Genomic DNA, 24043 nt, shown 5'->3' on the forward strand with positions numbered 1-24043 from the left:
AAAGAATGCTGACATTTATGAATATGTTTAAGGATGGTTTGAATAGTCCTTAAAATTGAAAACTACTTAATTTTTTGGAATGAGCCATTTTTATTTTGCCACTTAATCTCCTTTTCAGCTTATATATATTTTGTCAAGTGTTGCTCCATTGTGTCTATCTCTGTCAAATAATGCAATTGTTCCAACTCTTCAAAATAGATGTTTCTAGTATTTACGCCTCATTTGATTAAAATCTCCTTTCCATGTGCCATTTCTTCATATCATAGAACAGGTAATAATCTGGGGGAGAAATCGGGAAAATAAAACAATGGGGAGCATGTTGGAATCATATCTTCATCCATTTTTCCGCCTCAACTGTGGAGAAGTGAGTGGGGTTCATTTGTGTGAAGAAAAAGGACTTTTTTTATGGGCCTATCATGAAATTCTTTCTTGCTGCTCAGTTTTCCAATGATTTAATAACAGTGCATACTACCTGTAATAGTTAGACCCTTTTCTGAATGGTCAGTAAATATAATTCCTAGTGAATTCCGAAAATAGCTGCCTTGCCTTAACCTTTCTGGTCAAGGGAATGGTCTTTGCATTCTTCAGTGCATATTCACCACAAGCAGTCAAAATCTTGGATTGAATTGTTTTATGGTGTGCATTGGGGGTATCCATTTTTTGTCCATATTAACCAAATAATGTATACAACTATCCAAATTTTGTTGAAAAGCTGCAAGCCAGGCTATAAAAGTCACATGAATTCGTTCTTGGTCTACTGTGAGCTATAATGGCACCTATTTTGTGGACTGCTTCCTCATGTCCAAATGTAAAATACAAAATAAAAAGGAGGAGGAAGTATAAATAAAAGAAGCTTGAACCTTGTTCCAGCATTTTATGGGAAAAATATTGCAAGTACCTGAGGTACTTACTTTGAATTATTATATTTTGGTATCGTGCAGTCATATTTGACTTATGGCCACATTTTCTGGAGGTCATCTCCTGGGTTCAAAAACTATTTATCATGCAAAAGGGAGGTATTCTGTGTGTAGCAAAAAGACTTGGTCAGCAATCGTGTAAACCATATGATAAAGGGTTGAAAATGTTAACCCTGCCATGTTTTACATTTACCACTTGTCTGTATATTATGGATAACAGAAGTAAACTCAAAACTATTGCTCAAATGTATGAGCATAACACTAGATAAAAAGTGGATGTGCATATGTTTTGACACTCAATGGCAATATACAAAAAGGGTCCCCTCCCCAAAGCCGTTAAATTTTTCCATCTGGCATGAAAAATTCCTTTTCTGAGGAATTATTTAAAAAAAGAGCTTAAACGTTTTATGTTAAAGCAGGACTACTATAACATGGAGGACTTTCTGGAAGAGTCTTGTGGACTTTTGCTATATACATTCTATGGTCTTCCTGTATTGGGCCATGTTTTCATATGACCTGCCCTAAATTTTAATCTTGAAAAAAATATATGGATCAGTAATTATTATTAGTATACGCATAACATCAGCAGATAATTTATGTAGTTCTGGAAGGCAACAATTTATGTATGATAGTGTGTATTTTATTAAGGTATCTGCAGGTTTAATCATAATCCATAATCCATTGTCATTTAATCATAATCCACCTGTGAATGATATCAACGTTTTTGATAAGCAAGCTAGTGCGATTAGTTTTTTATACCTGACGTGCATATAATAAAAATGGCTGACCACTGATGCGCCTATAATTCGTCATACATACATTTATAAAATGTCAACCTTTCCTGTTAATTCAAATTAAACAAAATTTGCTTTGAAAAGGCTTTTGTGGTGAGTAGATTGTGAAGGTGCATTATCTTAGGTTTCAACATGTTGTTGCTTCTGCACGGACCACAGTTACAGATGCTTGCTGGAATATTGTCAGAAATGTTGCTTGCACAGTAACATTGAGCATGGAGAAAACTGAGATAAAAATTACATGAATTTTAATATCTCTTTGGACAAGGGAACTGGTGTACATTCATATACTGCTAGATAACAGAATTGTGTAAACGTTTCATTTATTTTTAATGGAAAACATGCTACATTTATCATATGATTTGAGGCATATTTCATTAAATTTTTACAGACAGTGGAAGGAAGGGATGCAGAAGAGGATATATATGTGTATGGTGATGAAGATGAGTATGGGGAAGGGGAGGAGGTAACCATTGCAGCCGCTGCAGCCAATGCTGCGGCAGCAGCAGCAGCTGCGGCAGCTGCTGTTGCAGCCCAAACTCAGAGTGATAAATACAGTGCATATCCTGGAGCAGGGTATCCATACCAGGGTTATCCATCATACAGGCCCATTGGTGGTAAGAGATGCTTTTATTTCTGGCTTTTCCTCCCTTCATGCTGTTTTGATTCATTTTAATAATTGAGCTTAGTCACGTTGGCTACATTAATTATATTAACATTTAATTATGAAAATTCTGATGTAAATTTGTCCTGAGAGATATGTACATGATCCAAAGTCATAACATTTTGTGGGATTCATGTAGAAATTAATAGCAATGAAGCCACACACCTCTTGTAGCATGGATTCTCAAAGTGGTATTAAAGGGAGCACTGAAATTTCAAATGCTGATTTGCTCTCCTTGTCGCTGAATTATATCGCCAATTTGTGAAATTGTCATCGGGTTAATCTCATTGACTTAATATATGAACAAAATGAGTGTTATTGTTTGTGATTCTTTATTACAGCTGTTCAAGGGGCCACACCAGTGGCTTATGGTGCTCCTGCGGCAGCTACTCAAGCACCTCCTCCACAGGCCTTACTTCCTCCAAGTATTGCTCCATTCTTTCCTTTGGCTGGTGCTTCTGTTGATCCCAGTCTTCTTCCTACAAATGCTGCTGGAATATACCACTCTTCTCTCAGATATTATAGCCAAGGGGCATTGCCATTCAGGTGAGTCAGTAATACACACATTTTACTTTCGATTCATCCCACATCAACTCAACCAAGATCTTAATTTGGCTTTTTTTTAACTTAAGTTTTAGTATGAATCCAAAATAATTTAATCCCATTTTGAATATTATTTAAGATATAAGACTTTGTATCCACTAAGAGGTATGAAAAATGTACCCCAATTTATTGGGCTAAGTAGATATCTTTGCAATTTTTAGCTCAATTACAGGGAGATAATGAGCCTTGTATTTGTTTAGGTTGGTTGAAAATTTTCTGATGCAAAAATGCTCAAATTTTATATTTGACCACTTAGTGAGGGACAGCAACTTCCTGACTTCAGAGGTGATGCTCATGCTTTGAGTGGTGTACCATTGAGGCCACCATTGCTACCTTCTGCAATACCAACCCATCCTGACAGTGATAGGGGAACTCCACAATTCCGCAGCATAGGGAGTGATGGAGCTTACATAATGGACGGGGTAATTATATAAAAAAATCTGTGTTCTTACTGTTCAATGGCCTCTTTAAAAAAAAAGCAACTTTTCATTTTACATGGAATTTCAGCAAGAAAGACTGGGATTCTGTTAAATATTTTTTGACCATTTATGGGCAAATGATATTTATCCAAATTTTTTGTCTTCATATTCATCATTTAATTTAAATTTCCAAATTGAGAATTGTATTCATCAACTGTATGCTCTCTTAGCCATTCATTGTCAGATGTTATTTAATTTTTTTAAATAATAGTGAAAGCATAATTTACTCAAGGATATAATGTCTGCCTTAATTTAATTACTTTTTGGGTCATTGGGAAATATGTTGAAATAGAAAATGAAAAACTGGTTGCCAAGAGGATTAGGTTTGTATGGTTTTGAACATAATATACCCCCTTCTGTGAATTTAGGTCAACTTATTGCAAGATTCATACTTTGATTTGTAATTCCATTTTTCTTTTTTTGCTGTGGTGTAATGAGGGCCCAAAATAGTGCTGAAATAATGGCTTTAAATAGTTGCCATTAGTGTAAAAACCTAATGGTAATATTAGTCACCTTATCTACTAAGATTTTGGATTATTTTGTTTAATTTCAAAACTTTTAATTTCATGGTTTTTTTTCAGCGTATCACTGGACCACCTCCTCCATTACCAGTAAATGTCATTTCAGCATCTTTGCCAACATCTACTCCTCCAACTCAGCAGCCACTAGGGGCAGCTATTCCTCCCAAGCAAAGGTAAGCAATATTTAGTGCTAATTTTTTACGATTTTAGTTCTCATATACGTTGGAACCTTAATTAACTAGCACCACTGGTAGCGAGTAATTTGCATAAAGAGTAAAAATATTTTGACTGAAAATGACTAGCTTAGTGAGCAATTTTTCACAAAATGAGTGACGAGGAGATGGGAATTTCTGGTATGTTTGCATGCCTGCCACTTCATTTTGTGTCTACCACTCTTTCTGCTAGCATCTAAGTGCTACACACTATTGATTAAACTTATTAAAAACTTTTAAAGATGGGTCCTTTTCCGATGACATCAAGAACATAATACGAACCCCATCATATTACGGGCAGAGGGATCACGAATGTAAGATTAGAGAAATAGACTGTAAGACTGACAGGTTTAAAATGTCATTATTTCCAAGAGCAACAAGAGACCAGAATGCTTGTAGTCAATAAAACCCCAGTAGTCAGTTCAACACAAAAAGTGTTAACCTTCAAGGTAAGGACTGTGCATAGTTATGTGTATATTTTTTTTGCAGGTTCCCCCCACCTTCCCCCATCCATTTGAAATGCCCTAACCCCCTCATCCCTTACCCTTTCCTCCTGGTGCTGCACCCCCAGCCACACACCTTTTTGGTGACTCACAGCGTATTGATATAATTTTAGAACTGATAAAGAAAATCATTGAAAAGGGTGAGCAAGGTATGAACATGCATGATCTAACACAGATGTACAATGGTGACATCAGCAATTTGCATTTTCTTCAAGAACATATTCTGACCTAAGTAAAAGAAAAAAAGCTCTGACAATGTATTAGACTGCAGGAAAACTGAAATTTTTATTAATGGAACTACAGAAAAAATTTAAAATGGCAAATGAATATTATTAATAAAAATGATGTTGTTTCACAGGCTTGGCACACCAGCAACTCCATCCCAGCCAGTATCTACCAGTGTTTCAACTCCAATAACGTCAACGACAACAACTGCACCTCATGCTTTCCAGATCTCAATGCCACCTCAAGCACAAATACCTAATGCACCTCCTCTTGACAAGAGCTCTCCTTGTAAGATTTTGAATAAGTCGAGTGTGATTTAAATTCTTTAAATGCTGTAAAGTGCTTGCATCTACTTCACTATTTAATACTGCAGTCTCAATTTGATGATGTATCATTGACAGAATTAGTTTATATTGATGGTCATGATGTTCATATGTTTAGCTAATTGGATTTGATTTTAGTTGTGTGAAAAATTTCTTTTTGCCCTTTAAATTGATGTTTACACCAATTAATATGGTATCTGAGTGGCATATTATTTTATAATCTACAATATTGATATTTTATTGCATTAATTACCCATTTATACTTGCTAACAATTCTCATTTGATGGTAAGCATCATCACGAATGTAATTTGTTATCTGGGGACTCTCTGTAACCCAAATGTAAATGATTCAGCAACTTTAAATCATTGTTGAAAAGATTCATAAAATCTGCTGTAGAACTTAGTTACCTACATTCTAGAACTTGAAAGGTAAAATGAATCTCAAGAAATGCTTTTGCTGTTAATTTTGCTTAAAAATAAACATTTTTCCCTACCCAAATTAAACAAGAAGTGTAATTGCAGTATACTAGTTAATATGAGAATCATTTACTTATTTTCAACAGCAGTACCACCCTTGGAAACTGATAAGCTGTTATCCTCAGTGCCATCCCCTCTTCATTCAGCTGTGGCTATCGATAAGTCTACACCCAAGTCAGCTAGATCAAAGGGGCTAGATGCTACATCTTCAAAGACAAGTAAGCTTTGAAATTTTTCCAGCCAGTACAGGAAACTTCTTTCTATTAGACTTTCCTCTTATTTGGTCTAGTCTCTATTATTAAAGTAACATATATGTAAGCATAGTTATTTTTTGGCCTTGTTGCATGTTCTTGTGGTGATGATTAATATTGTACCTTAATTCACTAAGGATCATTTAGAGCAAGTATTGGGGAAGAATCTGAGGAAGGTGGAGAGGAAGGTGATTCAATTGACCATGATCCATACCCAGATTTCCAGCCCTCTATTCCTCTGCCTGCCCTCGTGGAAACTCACACCGGTGAAGAGGAGGAGAAGGTAAGTGATACACCATCCCTGCAATTAATCAATTCTTATGTTAGGAGCCTGCTGCTTAATGTTTTGAGAGATAACTAGGAACCCCAGGGTGTATCACTTGACTCATTTAGAATTTTATATTACTGAAACACCTTTCATTTTAGCTAATAAACATTGCATTTCCAACTTCTGAGAAATTAAGATCAACATTTCACTATTTTCTTTAGTGGCTCCCAAATAACTTACTATTATTTAGAAGTCCTTGTATTTACCCATTCTGTATTTTTGCGCAAAGGAAATGAAATTACTTTGTTTCATAACAAAAAATTTAGTGTTGAAAGTAAAGTTTGCCATTATGGTATTATAAATATATTTTGTGCATGAGATTAGCTTTTTCTTTACCCCTTCAATCAGATAGTCATATGGCACACCGAGGAAATGTTTATTGCTCTGTATATGATGCTACATGTGTTACCAATGGGAGTGAATGAAGTGTTGTTACAGTGGATTTTGAAGCAATTCAGTCAAAATTTTAGATAAATGAATCTTGCTTGAAAATAGTCGTTAAGAAGGAGCCTTCATTTTAAGCATGCCTGATAACCTACCTTAAAGCAAAACATTAGAGTCAGTATACATAATACACATAGTGAGTGGCCCTTCAGGAATACTTCTCTTTTTACGTGACCTTAAAGCCACCGAGGCTTGTATGTCATTCTTCTTTATTCCAGATGATAAGCAGCATAGTGAGGGTTGCTCAAAACACACTGAGAGGTTTTATAAACTGCCTAATAAATGGATGTTCTCCCGTGTCTGTGGCACAACAACACACAGCCATCGCCTATTTATATTAATGTTTGCTTAAAGCTTAAGTTACTATTACTTGAGATTAATATGAGCCATTCGTATTAGAAAATATACTATAACTTCAAGTCTTGTCACCTGAAGATGTCATTGGATGTTGAAACCTTGGGTTGTATTGAAAGAACACTCCCTGAAATCACAAAATTATGTTTTTCATTCTATATTTGAGTACCTTGAGAAAATAAGAAGTACCCAGTATTTATCAATTCTTAAGTTATGCCTGAAATTATCAATGTGTAATAGTGAAAGGATCTTAATTTGAGATTGCTTTATTCTTACTGAATGTAAAATATTTGTTATAAATATGCTAAATTCAAGGTTCTCAAAAGGTATCGGTGGTATTGTTGCAAATAAATAGCATTTAATGTAACTTGGTTTGAAAATCCCAAGTTTATTCAAATTAATTCAGGTATGCACATAATAGCATACATAAATATTAGTGTTTGGTTATGAAACTTGAATATTTTTGTTACTATATACATTTTATGTTCCACATATTAAAGGAAATAGAGCTAAATTATGCACTGACATTAATTTTTAAATTCATAGAGCTCAGTAAGTATGTTCATGAGGCACCAATTTTGGAAGAGAATCAATCCTACATATTTAACTTGTTAACAAAGTAGTGTGAAAATGAAAAAGCTTCAGAACCCTTTATTTGGTCCTGGAAGTTTATCAAGAAGTTATGATTTTTCCTATTAGTCATGAAGAAGGAATGCTTTGACATCTTATTCAGTAAATGAATTATGGGAAACTGAATTGGAGTAATTTAACCAAAAGAAATGCATTGTAATACATAGTTATTGCCTAATATTGCTTTGCCTTACAGTTGTTGTTTTCAAGTCGAGCCAAGCTTTATCGCTTTGTGGATAAGGAATGGAAGGAGCGTGGTGTGGGAATACTAAAAATTCTTCATAATGAGGATACGGGAAAAGTCCGGATTATCATGAGGAGAGAACAGGTTTGTGTTTTTATTTAAATTTTTGTGCATGGTTTTTCATTTATTTTATAGATTATTGTCGCACATGAAATCTTATAAATGGAAAAAACTGCAGAAATGTTAAACAATTAGGAAAATTTTTCCCCAATTTAGGAATTTTTGATCAACCCTGAATGAGTTGACTCGATCATTCTTGCAAAATATTATGGAAAATGTAACAACTTATATCAATTTAAATTATTCACTACTCTGTGGTCTTTTCAGTACGCTCTTGGAGAAAGCTAAACGTACTAATTAGGAAAATGTGCAAACCAGGTTTGACCTTCTATTGGAAATTGCAATTGAATTGTGGGCAAGATAACCTAAGTGTATATAATTTATTGCACACTAAAATATGCTGTTCATTCCATGGCTTTTTGGGTTGATAATAAATGACAAAACCTAACATTTATATAACAGGGCATAACTTCTTAGAATCCATGGAACTTCCACGGTATGCTGCATTTGTATTCAGAATAATGACTAAGCCACAAACAATTTGAATACTTTTTGGCTGAAGCTCATATTCTACTTGTGCTATGTATGTTTACTTCCTTATCAAAGTTTTAATGAGGCTTTTCTTAACCTCCCTGACATCAGTTCCTCCTTGTGAAAGGTTTTCCTAATCCAATTCTTCTCCTTATGTCTCTACTAATGTGACTATTTTGTCTAAGTGACTTCTAAGATATGTAAACTATTCCACCTGGTCTAGTTTTTGCCCTCCCATGTTTGTTTTACCTAGCTTTCCTCTTTCTCAAAAAGTGAATAACCTTTTTTTGTTTGCATTGGTTGTCATCTCTTATTATCACTTTGATTTTCTAATTCACTTAGCAATGATCTTTTGGCTGACTTACTTAATTGTAGCTTGGTCAATGCAAATATGATTTTTAATTAAATTATGAAACTTCCATGGCTTCCTATATGAGACCATTGTCTACAGTTCAGATTTATTCATATTGTGTATTTCCATAAATTTTATCCTTATACTTTCTTTTATAGGTATTTAAAGTTTGTGCGAATCACTTCATCACCCCAGATATGGCCCTTTCCCCAATAGCCAGTTCCAAGGGTTTGGCTTGGCTTTGGTGTGCTAATGACTTTGCTGATGAAGAAGTTCGTCTGGAAAAATTGAGTGCAAGATTCAAGACAATTGTTGATGCAGAAGCTTTTAGAGAAGCATTTGAGAAGGCAACAAGAATTGCTTCTCAGGTAAGTTAATAGTAAAAGTTAGATTTATCTTTCAAAATTTGAACAAACTAATTTGCTATAACATGGGCTAACATGTAGGATAGGCTTAAGCCTTTTGTTCAAATCTATAATTGCATTTGGTTGTTTTTAAATTTATTTGTAGCAATCTTTCTAACAATGTCACCATTTGATTTCTAATCCAATGTAGTGTACATATGTATATATTTTCAATATGTGTAAATAAAGTCTGAAAATTAAGCTTGGTACCAAGGAAATCATATTTACTATTAGGATCAAAAAAGTACTGACATTTTCAATTGGCTGCAAGTTTTAAACTATCTGCCATGTCATCCTATGATTTACCTGTTTCTAAAGCAATTATGTAATATCATAAGTTTCTTTGCTCATTCATTCTAGAAACCAATTTGAATTGCAAACAACACAATTTTATGGTTAGGTTTCAGCCAATGAGATTTATGATATGATTCAAGTAGAATATTAGGTTTTACAGTATCATTGTTTATAGTATATATTTCTATTTTAAGGAACTTTAAATTTCTGCTTTCACTCAAGTTAAGGTTTTTTATTTATATAAAAGAAGGATTTTTATCAGGGAAAGATGATTGAATTAAGGGGATTCCTTTGGATTCATATATAGAGAATATGTATTTCACAGTTACATCAGTAAGTGAGCTTTAAACGTCATTCAGGCTGATTTAATGATTGGCTGAATTTTTATCAATTTCATGCCCATGTATAGAGAAATCATAATAATGTACAGGTGGAAAATATTTCATGAGTCCATTGAAAGAAATTTTTACATTTATAATTGAAAGCATACTTCAATGCTGGGTTAGAAATGCAAATTAAATTTTTTGGTTGTTAGCAAATAAAATTTTTTAGCTATAAGCTAATTAATTTTTTAATGAAAATCTTTCATAACTTTAGATTTGACTAAATAAAATTTGAACGTAAAAAATATGCATGTACTGAAATTAGTAGATATTGTATTTTTCTCTCTTGGTCAGACTTGAGCAGTCATAAAAATAATGAAAAACATGTAATAATGCAAAATAAATAGAAAATTCTGGTGTTTCTCTACTATTTTGGTAATAAATACCATTGTTTTCACTTTTAAATGATCAATTGCCTACAACAGTGTATAAGGAATGAGTTGTGCATTATAACATAGGTTTGGGGAATAGTTTATAGGGGCATTTTATTGTCAGTGACTCTTATGATACATATTTCATTCAGAGCCTCCCTTAGCTTCCTTTGTTTTTCCCTTCCTTTGCAAGGCTTGCAGATGGCATTGTTTATATTCATAGTGGAAAAATATTACTGTCACTGGATGGGTGGGGGGGTAATGGAAGAAGGTGAAGAGAACTGATACATCTGCAGGCTTGTAAAATAGGTTTTAGGGTATGGCATTGATTGAAAATGCAGGAAACTGGCAGGTGACACCAAGCAATTGTTGCAATATTTTCAACCTTATGCTTACCTCCATATTTACTGGAAGTAATTATCATGCACCCAGTTATGCCTAAACCATGTACATTAAATAAATAATAATTTTATGCATGACAGAATTCACATTCAATGGTATTTCTTGAGTACTTGAGACTAATTCAGGAAAATGAAGGACATTACAGTATGCTCATTACCTATGTAAAAATCTGATGAGAATTGGCTTGGTTTTAAAGTATTTCATTGTATTCACTGGTGTTTTTTTTGGTCCCAAGCTGATAGAAAAGCCTGGTTTTACTTGGTTTTGATTCATTTCCGTATGAGAAAACATTCAAAGGTTGTGGGTAATACTTACAACAAGGCTGGCAGGGGACAATAAAGGAGAGGCCAAGAACCAAAGGCATCCAAAGACCAGTGTGGTGAAATTGACTGGATACTAGTTAGTACAAAGGGGTCATTGTTCTTAATAAAGAGTATAGCCCAGTTTGGATTTATGATTCTCATCTATGCCTATAGTAGGAATGGAATTTTCCTGTTAAAAATTTGTCTGGACAACTTTTTGTCCGTCAAATATGTAAATACTAAATGACTTGAGTTAATTGATTTTTCTTCAACTGGCCAAGTAACTGTGCCACTGTGCTTCTTTTTCCAAATTTGTCTCCCCATGCACTTTTTCCATTTTTCTTCACTTCTCTAGGGTCCTCTGAAGTTCAAGCTTGTTGAACTGGTTAGTTCAATTTCTCATTCACTTCAAGCATCTGCTCGTGGAATAATTGAAGGAAGTTTCAACAATGATTTCATTACAATTTTAGATGATTTTAAAATGATTCAGATGATTCTGGCGTAGCCAAGTGGAGTAATATAAAATTGTGGATATTTGCTTTTTTATATATGATAGGCAGTGAGCCTTCTGTAATATTCTTGAAGTAATTCCTTATATGTGTTTCTTTAAGTTTCCTATTTAATAATATTATTTTTGCTTTTATATGCAATTGAGCCATGTTTTGGATTTTCTTTGATGTGATTAATTATCTCCATCGATTTTTCTTTTCACAATTAGGGCACACCAGATAAAAGCTCATCAAAAGGTGTAAAGGAAGGTAAGTCATTATGAAACCATATCTGAATAATTTGAAACTTGCTGCTGGCTGCAGAAATGGATTATTTATGAATAGTTCTTCCAGGAAAACTTAGATTGACTTTAGTTTAAAACTTCAACATTATTGAAGCTAATTCTTAAATGTGCAGTAAAATCCTGATTTTTACAAAAATACCATGATCAAAATAATATCATTTTTACAGGAAAAGTAGGTTATTGGACTTGAACTAATTTCAAAGAAGCTGATGTGCTAATTGTTTTGAGGTACCTAAGTACTTAATTCATTGGTGATTTAGTGATCACTAGTTAATAATCAACAAAAATATGCAGTGTAATGGGAATCATGTGTTTTACCTTGTATTTATAAATTGTTTGTGCTCATAGCTTTCAAAAAATCATCTAACGAGTGAAACAGTTGCCAAGTTTACTAATCATCTGCTATAAAGAGAAAATATTCTGTTGTTTATCTGCTCCTGAAATGATTGAGGATAAGTGATGGTCTGGATTGGGCTTGGTATGTGGGAAAGGGACGGTGAAAAAGGTTTATCCCTATGGCCAGGTGACCTTAAAGTAGGAAAGGTATGAACTAGGAAAAGAAAGATAGGTGTGGGTATGATGGCTGGAGGGAATGATGGTGTGTGAATTAGGTGATGGTTTATGTGATTGAAGGAATATTTCTATTTTTTATCCAGAATTGTGGATGCATTTTCATTGGCTAAATAATCATATGATATCACCCCTTAACTTTTTCTCTACTTGACCAATCACCAACAGGCACTCCTATTGTGTGGTTTTGAGCATAGAAATAATAAGATTAAAAGTCAAATAGGCTTAAAATATGAAGCAATAGTTAATAAAATACCACTTGTATCTTTGTACTTATTTTTCAACATTATATGATATGACCAAAAATAATTTCACCATTTGTCTATTTTTGTTAAAATTTGTATTCTTCATTCAATAATGGATTGTTTGCAAAACAAATCAGTTTTACTTAAAGCATATGTAAAATGGGATTTTACTGTACAAGCTAATCCGTAGGTTTTGCTTTCACAAGTAGGGATATGCATTACATATTCATTTTGGGATGGTTGTATGTATTAGGACTTAAGAAATAGAACAGGATAGGTGACTGAAAACCTATCAGACTAAGAGGTACCTTCCAATTAGGGATTCTTATTGTTCGAATCAAATATTTATGGACAAGCTTTTATTTTTGTGATTGGTTTCTTTCTTTCAATTCCAGAATCAATACTCCTGCATATCAATTCTGAATGTTTTCATTTTGGATTTGGCTAAGTCATATTTTTTAGATTATCCCTAATATGTGATGATGACTTGTAATCACCTTAAATTATAAGTGAACTTGATGTGTAACATCATTTTTGAAATAACCAAAAAGTGGGTTTGAATGAGCTCTTTAAGCTTGAAATCCTTCTTGAAGTCTTCTGAAAATTTTACAATTGCCTTAGCCATTTATTCAGAGTTGACGTAGTGTGTTTTAAAATGCTCTGCATTTTGTAAAGGAATGTTATGGTGATAATAAATGTTAAACGTGTTTAAGCATTATGTAACTTGACTTTACAGCCCCAGAAAAGGTAAATGCTGCTCTGCCGCCATCAGCAGAAGCTCATAAAGTCATCACATCGACACCAGAAAGTAGTAAGTCAGGGACCACTGGCACAACAGAAGGCAGCAAGGTGGTTATTGGTGGATTTACATTTGTGTCCCCTCCAACACTTAAACCCGTAGATAATGATGAGAACAAGTCTGCAAGTAAGAAGAAGAATGAAGAAAAGAATTCTGCTAAACCAAGTATTTTTGCAGATTTTACATTTGGTCAGTCAACAACCCCAACAAAGTGGGGACAGTCTTCACTTCAGATTGCATCCACACTGACTACTAAAACTTCAGAAGTCCCTTCTAGTGAAACCAAGACAGGTAATTCAATGTATTTGTTTACCTGAAGTAATATATGTATACAATTAATATAATATAGTCTAAGATTTTATTGAGTCTTAGATTAAATGAGTCAATAACAGTATTATTAACAAATAGAATTTGGGAGAGTATTTTTTTCCTGTTGAGGCTCATTCTTAACCTGGTGGGTAATAAAGTTTCTGAGCCGAGCAGGTTCCTTTCTCTTTCTTTCATTGGAATACAGTGGCATAGGAAGGCAAATACCCCCCCCCCCTCTAACTTGCTTGGAACTTGACACTTTCAGTAGGGATTTTGTAAGTTGAGCTCTGTTCTCATCTGTTAACCTATAGGTTGATCAATGCTGTTTGCTTGGCTCATTATGTATGTATTTTAGCTAAATGTACTGTATGTGAGCCACTGAGAATTTATTCATGTTTTAATTTTGGTTACATGTAATATTTGCTTCTCTCTAAAATGGGCCAATGATATATTTACTAAACAATAGAATCAAGTGTAACTTCATGGAAATTATGGATATCAATTTAAGTTATAACATTTTAGTGTACGAACTGCTTTGAATACTAAGTAATTTTTTAATAAATGGCCATAATATATTTATTTAAAATATACATTTCATATAAAATAAATTTGTACATTTGTTTTAAATGAAAACATAAAAATTAAACCATTAAATCTATTTTTGTGAGTGATGCTTAACTTTATGAAGCAACCTAATGGTAAGACTAAATTCTGGAGTCAAAAATTGCTTTGGTAATGAACAAGAAACACCTCAATGTCTCATTTTCTCATTCTTTTCATTTAAAGCATTTTTTGTATCTTTCTGATGGGTAGTCTTCTGCTACTTAGCTTTACAATATGCCATAATTTTCTCGAAACGGTTATCTGCAAATAGGCATTCTAGGAGGTTAGCCTTAAAAGTTTTTGATCCTAATGAATGAACAAGATATTTTTTTCTTCAGACTGATTTTTATTTTACAGTGTAGCCTCCTCTAAAGTTGATACACATTTTCTAGCGATACTCTCTTTTTTTAATCCTTCCGAATAGTAGTAGATGTCTGTCTTCACAAAATATTAAATTATGTATGTAATAACCTCCTCATTTGATAAAAATCTGTCCTCCAAGCAAAACTTTTCGGTTAGGAAACAGGAAAAAGTAATGGAAAAAGGCTTTCCAAATATTGATGAGTAATGCTCTCCTATTATTATTTTACCTTTTTGAAGGTAATCGATGAGTACAATTCTGTTACTAACCCAAAACATAGTCTCCTTCCATCTTCCCAGCCAAAAGAACCATCTTTGCATTTCCAAAGTAGGTCAACCCTTCGTAGTCCACTATTTTGACTGTGCTCTCATCTCAGAAGTGTCGTGGTGGATCCAAGTTTCATCTACAGTTGTGAATTAATGCAAAAAATCTGACTTGCTTCGCTTAAACTGCTCCAACGAGGCCTTGGAAATTTTTGTTTGTGTGTATTTTTGATCCAATGTTATCAAACTCGGCACCTAACTTACCACATGTCCAATTCATTAGTCAATATATGACAAATGCTTTATTTTTTATGTGCCCATAGCCTCTGCTATGCCTTTAACCGTAACTCGACAGTCGCCCAGTACTATTTGGTGAACTTTTTTGATGCTATTGGTGGTTGCCACAGTTTTTGGCCATCTGGAATGCTAATCATCAGCCAAGCTGTTTTGGCCAAGTTTGAATTCAGCTGCCCAAAAATTTTATGAGTCTCCATACACAGTGTCTAATTCATCTTTGATTTGGCCAAGTGTATTGGCTTTTGAAAACAAATATTTAATGACAGTTCAAAACTTTCACAAAGTTTTTCTATTAAAACAAAAACCCTCACAATGGCTTTCTCAAACCAGCAACCAACGACTGAGTGTCCAAAAAGTCAGATATTTGGGTGAGTAGCATTCAACATATACTAAATACAATTCCTAACTTTTGTTGGAAAGTGTCCGCTATCTTCATGTTGAGGTCAGAAATTTTTCAGACAATCCTCGTATTTCATGTAAGAAATGTGTTTAGTGGTTTTTGGTGTTTTTTCTTCAACCAATTTACCTATCCATGTGCATAACTCATGAGCTTTCTGCATAAAGTGATCACTCTCTTTCTGGGTGAGTGAGCATTGCTCCACATCTGTGAGAGATGAGTTCTTCTAGTGCATATCTTATGTGAATCAATGAACTCAATGAAAGAAATCTTATTACTCAGTGATTTATTGTTAGTAAAATGTGTTTTAATCATAGTTTTTAATTTGTTCACACAGTTCCTCCTGAAGCTACACCCAAGAAAGACAATACAGTATTTGATGCATCACGTTCATCACCAGTTAGTTTTGCCTCATTAGCAGCTGACAACAAAGATAAGGACTTATCTTTTAAAAGTGATTCAAATACCAAGGTAACCCATTTTTAATTTTTGACAAAGTAATTTAAGTTATTCCTTTAGTTTTCTCATATTGATTTTTCTTATTAAATGTTATTAAGATTGACATGATAGATGCATGTTACAGGAGTGCCTAATACAATGGAACATGGTAAAATGAACAAAGTTTGTTTCATGACCTTTCTCATAAGTGAAACACTCGTTTAATGAAACAACTTTTTGCGTGTAAATTAACTAAAAATTTGATATTGCATTCAATGCTGAAAAGAAATAAATTATGTACTAGGTTTATTTAATGAAAGTTATGCATTCATTGTTTGGGATTATGCATCATGTTCACCTTTTCTTCTATTGTGGAATGAAGCTCGATATGAATGCAAACTCAATTAGGAAAAACAAAAAAGAATTGAAATATATAGCTTATTATTTATGATATCTACCTAATCCCATTCTACTAGAAAGCTGTATGTAGACTTTCATGTTAGGCGATGCGTAAAAATTTTGTAAAAATTTGACTTCACATTATCATTTAATAAATTTCTGGTGCATAGAGCCACTGCCTTATTATGGTGATGCTTGGTATGCAAGGTAAGATGACACAGTTTCCTGTGACCTCCACTTCATATTTAATATGCTGTTTGGGACTCTACACTTCCTGAGAACTCATGGAATTTCTGAATGGTAAACTAGCAGGGGTTTAATTTTCAAATTGCTGCTTGCATTGGTACAAAATAGCAGCGTGAGACAGCCTTCATAAGCTTTTGCCCAGGCAATGCAATCTCTTCTATTATTATGTGTATAAATATATGGGGGTAGGCTGAAAAGTAATGCACACATGCTCGTAGAGTGCAAACTCTTTCATCTTTCCTCAAATCCAGGACTTGACAGCTGCCTTCACCTCATTGTCTGAGGTGTGATGATTACTGTTGAGGTGTCTCTTAAGTTGAGGAAAAAAATCTGGGGAATTAGGAGGGTGGGGAATTGGTTCAGATTTCAGGTTTTGCCGAGCCTCTCCAGTTTTGTGCGAGGTATGTAGATGAGCGTTATCATGTTGCAAAATTATTGGCGACAGGCTGCCTTTAACGCGACAAACTTCTTCCTTGGATATTCCAATATAGTTTTCGACGCGATATTGAGTGATTCAATCAAATCAAAGGTCATTTTGAATCAAATATTCGATGAGTTTGCAATGGTAATTGTCTGTGAGAGTGATTGGACTTCCGCTGCGTGTTTCATCTACAATAATGGCTTTTCCAGGCTCACAACTACAAAATTAAACTAACCATTGTTTTACAGTTGACCTATCAACAGCATTGTCACCATAAACAGCCTTTAAACAACAATGAATCTCAGTAAGAATTACTTTTTCTTCTGTTAAAAATTTGATAACAGCACACTGTTTAATTTGTGTTGACAGAGCACTAGAACACATCTCCATACTTTTGCTTCTTGAAGTAAACTGGATGAATAAAACGACCTCAAACCTGCACATGCATGTTAAGGAATGTTTCTTCCATATGCCACCAGAAGTGCTTCTGAAAGTCATTTTGTTTGTGGTCTACAAGCATGTGTGCATTAGTTTTCAGCCTATCCTCATATGCTTACTTTGGCATCTTCTTCGAGAAGAGATCATGTTGTCACAATTAAAAATTTGTTGTGGCAGGCAACCCTCAGAATTTACAAGCTCCTTGAAGTCACTTATGAAGTTTTCTTGCTGCTTTGCCAAGCCTCACAACACTATGGATGCTGGTTTTTCTCTTAAACTCCTGTAACCACACCGAAACTCCCTTACATATTTATTTTAGAGTTGATGATTTGGGTATATTCTTAATGAGGTAGATGAAAATCACTTTCACCTTGCCATAAATGATATTCTTGTTAATATTGTTGACTTGCAATTGCTTTTCATTTATCCATATGAGAAGTAACATTTCAACATTGTTGAGAAGGCATAATTGATGCGTATGGATTCTTGTCACTATCTTGGAAGCATCGAGTTCCTTAATTTTGACCGTGTTCCTGAGGATGGTGCAATTCAGTGATGTAGAAGGATTGTATGTGTTAGCCCATCACCAGCTTTTTAATACCGGCATCGTACCTTTCTCCCACCGCATCAAGAAGTCAACTGATGGCTGCTTCTTTTGTTTCTTTGTCTGAGTTGAATTTCTGTCCAAGGGGTTTTTTGAGAGCGGGAAACAAGTGGTCGCTGGGGGCAATGCCTGGGCTGTAAGGAGGGTGGTCGATGATATCACAGCCATCAAAAACCTCCCTCACCACTTCCGCATGTTTTTAATGTCCATGCACTTCTCACTGTACATTTCCACTTAATGGTGATGAATTTATATCGGAGAAGCAGTCGTCAGTTGGCTTCACGACGCGGCGGGAGAAAGGTACGACGCTGGTATTAAAAAGCTGCTTACAAGGATGAAAAAGTGATTGATCATCAAGGTGACTATGTAGAAAAATAGCTATATGCTCAACCTTTCCAAAGATGTACGTAAAGTTGAGAATAAATTTGATATTTCATGGAAAAAAATAGGAGACCTTACTTTTCGAATCACCCTCATAGATCCGCGGCCCCCGAGAATTAGTCACCACATCCATTTACAACACCACTAAAGGAAAATAACTTGTAATAGCCCCTTAACTATAGGTGCAAAAATATACAATGTGCTACCCAGCTATGTAAAAGAGGCCAATTTTATATCTTATTTTTAAGATGAGATTAAAAAATTATATATTAATGAATTGTTACTATTCAGTACATGATGCATTTACAAAACAATGGCAATACTCTTTATGTAATAATTTATTTCGTAAATATGTACATTGGGTCACGGTAGTCCAGGAGGTAGAGCATTGGACTACTGACCGGAGGGTCCCGGGCTCAATTCCCAGGCAAGTCTCTGGACACCTGCAGCTCCACCCAAGCAATGTGGTTTTTCGGGTAACAGATCTCCCTGGGAAACTGTACTGTGTTTATGGCTTACAGGGTCGCACACAAAAATGGTAGGACTGATTTTTTTACAAGAATTTTATTGACGATATACTTACATCGACTTAATAATCTTCAAAGTATGCTCCTTGAGCTGCTACACACTTAGTATAACGTTGCTCCCATTCCCCGTACGCCCGCTGGAAATTTTCTTTGAGGATGCCGTTGATGACCCTCGTCGATGCCTCTTGAACGGCCTTTATCGAGTCAAAACATCGTCCCTTGAGCTGTCTTTTCATCAGGGGGAAGAAGAAGAAGTCCGGTGGTGCCAGATCGGGAGAATAGGGCGGGTGCAGCAACGTGGCAACGCCGTATTTGGCCAGGAACTGTCTGACGACGAGCGCGCCATGGCACGGCGCGTTGTCATGATGAAGCACCCAGCAGCACTTGGCCAAATCCTGTGAAATAATGCGTTGGACGTTGGATGCAGACAGACCCAACTGATCTGCAATTTCTTCACTGGTTAAGCGTCGGTCTGTGTTCAGCAGTGCCCTCACTCTGTCCACGTTCGTGTCGGTTCTTGCCGTCGACGGCCGTCCGGAGCGGTGGTCGTCTTCAACGAGCTCCCTACCCTCTTTAAACAACTTGTGCCACTCAAATACTGCGGAATGGCTTAAGGCAGTGTCCCCATGAGCCTGCTTGATCATATCGAGGGTCTCAGTTGCCGTCTTCCCGAGTTTCGCAGAAAACTTTACAGAATAACGTTGCTCTAAATTCAGATTCATTTTGTTTTTCGACGCGAACAAAAAACTTGCTTCACTAAAAACGGTGTCCTCACTCAACGACAGTCCGCAGGCGACTGAGGTTGGTGTCGGTCTGTTGCTAAGAGCCCCCTCCACCTTACCCTGCCAGGCAGACCCCCCTCCACCACTCCGTTCGCGCCAGAGAAAATCAGTCCTACCACTTTTGGGTGCGACCCTGTATATAAGTACAATGATCGTTTATTCTATGCCTAACATGTATTTGTCAATGAAAGGAGAAAATCTGATGTGCCTTATATTTCGTAGTAGCAATTGTTACCTGATCTTTACACAAATACACTATGTTATTATTATTGCTGGTGTGCTTGTGAATGTGTTCAGTTATATTGGCTAGTGTTATGGGACAACTGTATGATTAGTCAAAAATGTTAACTTAGGTATCTTGTTGATTTGTCCATTGTTATATTTCTCAAGATGTTTTTATGTCATAAAACAGGGTTTTGAAGGTGCTGGCAAAGTTGTGTTTGGAAGTTCTCCTCCTAGTGGGGGAAGAAGGATCAGTGAGAGTGAAGAAGGAGACTTTATGCCTACGGTGGAGTTTAAACCAGTTATTCCCCTTCCACAACTTGTAGAAGTTAAAACTGGTAAGTATAAATTTACTATTTAATAATTAAATGCATTATAGAAATATAATATTGTTATATGTCAGTGAACAAATATATTGTGTATTTTTATGACATGTATCTTGTGAGTCCAAGATTCCATGTGATTCCATTCACTAGGATAAAGAAATACCCTAGAAAATTGGAAAGATAGGTAAGGTATGCTCTATGTGGCACAATGTTTTGCTTAACTTTTGCGTGAGATATAAAACTGGGGTCCTATTGGTATATTTACTCAAAAAGTGGGTATGTACTGATTCCTGATTTTTTCTGATCCTCATTCTCCCCTCAATACATCTAGTCATCATTATTCGTTGGCTGAATTATCTCCAACAGCAGCATTCATACTAGAATTTCTACTATTGACATCCTTATGTATATTCTTTGTGCTCTTGATGTATTATCTTCATATTATTTTTGGGCAATGAATGTTTAATGTCATGATGTGGCATTCGTTAGAATAATTATTGGGTTTTAGCCAAATTACCACTAACCAATCTAACTTTTGAATGAAGGTCAAACTGTAGTATATTGAGCAGTTTTTAGTTCATTGTGTTTATGGCTAAACCAATGGAGTTATCATAAGTTAGCTGTGGAGGGTTTTGCACTCTCCTAAACAAGGTTTGTTTAGCCTGTGTGTAGTGTATGATGAATGAGCCTCCTGTTTGAGTTGAATCTAAGGAGTGGCAGGAATAATATTTTTCATTTACATTATATAATGTTATGCTTGTATTGTCTTATAGGAGAGGAAGGTGAAGATGTACTGTTTGAACGCAGGGCTAAACTGCTTAGATATGGCAACAAGGAGTGGATTGAATTTGGAATCGGTCAAATGAAGATAACATATAACTCCAAGACAGGAAAAGTGCGGCTAATTATGAGGAGAGAACAGGTATGTCTCCCACTATGAATACAAGGCTAAGTTGATAAATAAGTCACAAACAATTTAATGGGAATGCTTTGAACATCCACCGTACAGTCCCGACTTAGCCTCCAATGATTTTCATCTGTTTGGGCCCTTAAAAAGTCTTTTGGGTGGCAGACTTTTAAAAATGATGATGCCTCAGGCCTAGAGGTAACTCGTTGTCTGCGACAGCACTGAAGACTTCTATGCTGCCTGCTGTCAAGGACTTGTAAATAGAAGGAATAAGTTTCTGAAGTTATAGGGTGAATATTTAGAAAAGTGAAATAAATTTTAGAAAGCTCCTTTATTATTACATCTATTCAGTTTTGGTAGTTATTTATTGACTTACCCTTTTACAAATTTTTATACAGGGTGGAGCAACATAAATTCCTTTTTTAAAGAGATTTTGCTTTTTAAAAAGGAATTTATGTTCCTGCACCCTGTATATATGTGTATGTACATATGAGGTGTGTCCGAAAACTATCCAGCCTGCATTCATATCTCTGCATTTGTGCCAATCTTTGTCATCCGGGCTGTGGCATGATTTGAAGTAGTCCCTATTTGATGAACCACATGCTCCCAGCGGTGCTTCAACATCTTAAAGCAGTCCTCGAAAGCAGATTTTGGAATGGCCTTAAGCCCATGCGTTGCATTACTCTGTTGTCGAACCACTTTCCTTTGAGCACCATTTTCAATTTTGGGAGCATCCAAAAGTTGCACGGAGCTATGTCGGGACTGTACAGAGGCTGGCAAAGCTGTGCATTTTGTGTTTTGCCAAAAATTGCTGCACAAGATTTGATGAATGTGCTGGTGCATTATCGTGGTGAAGAAGCCAGTCACTGCTTGACCAGAGATGCGGTCGTTTTCTTAATCACAGCATCACGGGACCTTTTCAGAACTTCAACACAATATTCTTTGTTGATCTGACCTGTAGAAGCAAAAATCGTGGCGCACAACACCCTCACATTAAAAAAAAAATAAAATAAAAAAAGCAAAGGTCAGATACTTCTCAGACGCACCTTGTAAGTATGTGTGTTCAATAAGTTCGATACCCTCTTTATAATAAGAACTGTCTAGCTCCTGAAAATGGCTATTAACTGCCGACGTCACTTCTTCACGGTTGGAAAATCTTTGATTTTCTTCACTGTTTCCAGAGTCGTCAACTCATTTGGTCAACAAATGCGATGCTCGTCTTGACCGCTCGTACGACCTCATTTAAACTCTACTACCTACTATTTTACTGTTGTAAACGAAGGAGCAGACTCACCCAGAGTATAATCCAGTTCAGCTTTTATATTGGTTGGGCTGAGGCCTTTCAAATAAAAGTATTGTATCACATAACGATGACAAATTTTCTCCGGTTTCACTGAAAACATTCACTATTGATGGCTGCCAAACAAATACTAATCAGTGTTGTCTTCGAACTTGAAATATATGCTTTATAGATTGCATATTTTCTAATACAGTGATATTTTTCAAACAACTACCACCATCCATAGGTCAGGCTGGGTATTACTGGGCCTTGCCATGCATATTGAAACGTGACTAGTAATAAAATCTTTAGTTTTGAATATACTTAAGAAAGTGATTTTGTTAAGATTTGATGCATTAATTTCACCCTCAAATAGGTTTTAAAAGTTTGCTGCAACCACTTTTTGACTGAAGATTTGCAGTTTATATCACTCAAAACATCTGATCGCTGTTGGACTTGGCATGCTCTTGACTATTCTGATGGGCAATATGCTGCCAAAACTCTCGCTGTTAAGTTCAAGACAGCAGAAGAGGTATGTCATCCTTTGAAGACTTCAATCTATTTTACATTTTGAAATTTTGTTTTGGGTTTATACGACAGTTCATTTTTATGATGTATATTGTAATTCCTGATTTCTCTTTTAACTTTTTTATTTATACTATTTTAAAATCTGGTTTTAATTAGTCTTAATGAAGCTTAACTTACTGCAGGTATGGAAACCTTGTAACAGCAGTGCTTATTCATCACATAATGTTAAGCAAAAGCTCTATCACCTTCAAGGAAAATGTTAACTGAGAAAGGTTTACATGAAGCCTCTAATGATTTTTTGTCAATACTAATTGTGCTTTTACACATTATATAAATGAATATGTACCATGCTGAGGTGGTTGCTTTGAAGTGTATGATTAGGCAACCATTTAAAGTGTGTCAGGCAAAAAAGTATTTTTAAACAAGAAACCACTCTGTTATTATTTCTTATTAAAAATATGGGATGAGGCACTGATTTCTAGTAACTGGAAACTACTAACTCTTTCAACAGGCATCTGAATTCAAACAAGTTTTGGACAGTCTTCAGAAGAACATGGTGGATGGTAAAGTACAGTTAGATGATGAATTTCTTGCCAGCAAGCTGAAACCTAACAAAAAATCTGAGGAGTCATCTGATCAAGGATGCAGTGTAAGCAAAGAGGCATCAACTGGCATTTTCAAGACAGAAGGTACTCCTGCAGAATCAAAGGCTGAAAAAGATGGTGTTACAGGGGTATGTGAAAAGATTGGTGTTTCTCATTTATATAATTCCTTATTTTTAATTAATAACTTAAGAAATAATTTCTCATTTCTTAAGTTATTTTCTTCATGGTTTGCAAA

The 24043-nt window shown here is 35.2% G+C and overlaps 1 protein-coding gene across 2 annotated transcripts in view; it reads left to right on the forward strand.

Annotated features, from left to right (window-relative positions):
• Nup358 (Nucleoporin 358kD) overlaps positions 1-24043 on the forward strand; it is an 88283-nt gene that overhangs the window by 30785 nt on the left and 33455 nt on the right. For both annotated transcript variants that reach the window (XM_071599597.1, XM_071599598.1), the window contains exons 18-33: positions 2103-2328; positions 2717-2921; positions 3235-3400; positions 4039-4151; positions 5052-5206; positions 5805-5936; positions 6107-6252; positions 7922-8053; positions 9071-9280; positions 11787-11826; positions 13413-13766; positions 16043-16176; positions 20354-20501; positions 21263-21411; positions 23052-23207; positions 23715-23936. In XM_071599597.1, coding sequence (XP_071455698.1) covers positions 2103-2328; positions 2717-2921; positions 3235-3400; positions 4039-4151; positions 5052-5206; positions 5805-5936; positions 6107-6252; positions 7922-8053; positions 9071-9280; positions 11787-11826; positions 13413-13766; positions 16043-16176; positions 20354-20501; positions 21263-21411; positions 23052-23207; positions 23715-23936 — 2688 coding nt within the window. The remainder of the gene's footprint in view (positions 1-2102; positions 2329-2716; positions 2922-3234; positions 3401-4038; positions 4152-5051; positions 5207-5804; positions 5937-6106; positions 6253-7921; positions 8054-9070; positions 9281-11786; positions 11827-13412; positions 13767-16042; positions 16177-20353; positions 20502-21262; positions 21412-23051; positions 23208-23714; positions 23937-24043) is intronic.

The sequence above is a fragment of the Hetaerina americana genome, unplaced genomic scaffold (genome assembly GCF_022747635.1).
Source record: "Hetaerina americana unplaced genomic scaffold, ioHetAmer1.1.p SCAF_11, whole genome shotgun sequence".
Taxonomy (NCBI): Eukaryota; Metazoa; Arthropoda; class Insecta; order Odonata; family Calopterygidae; genus Hetaerina; species Hetaerina americana.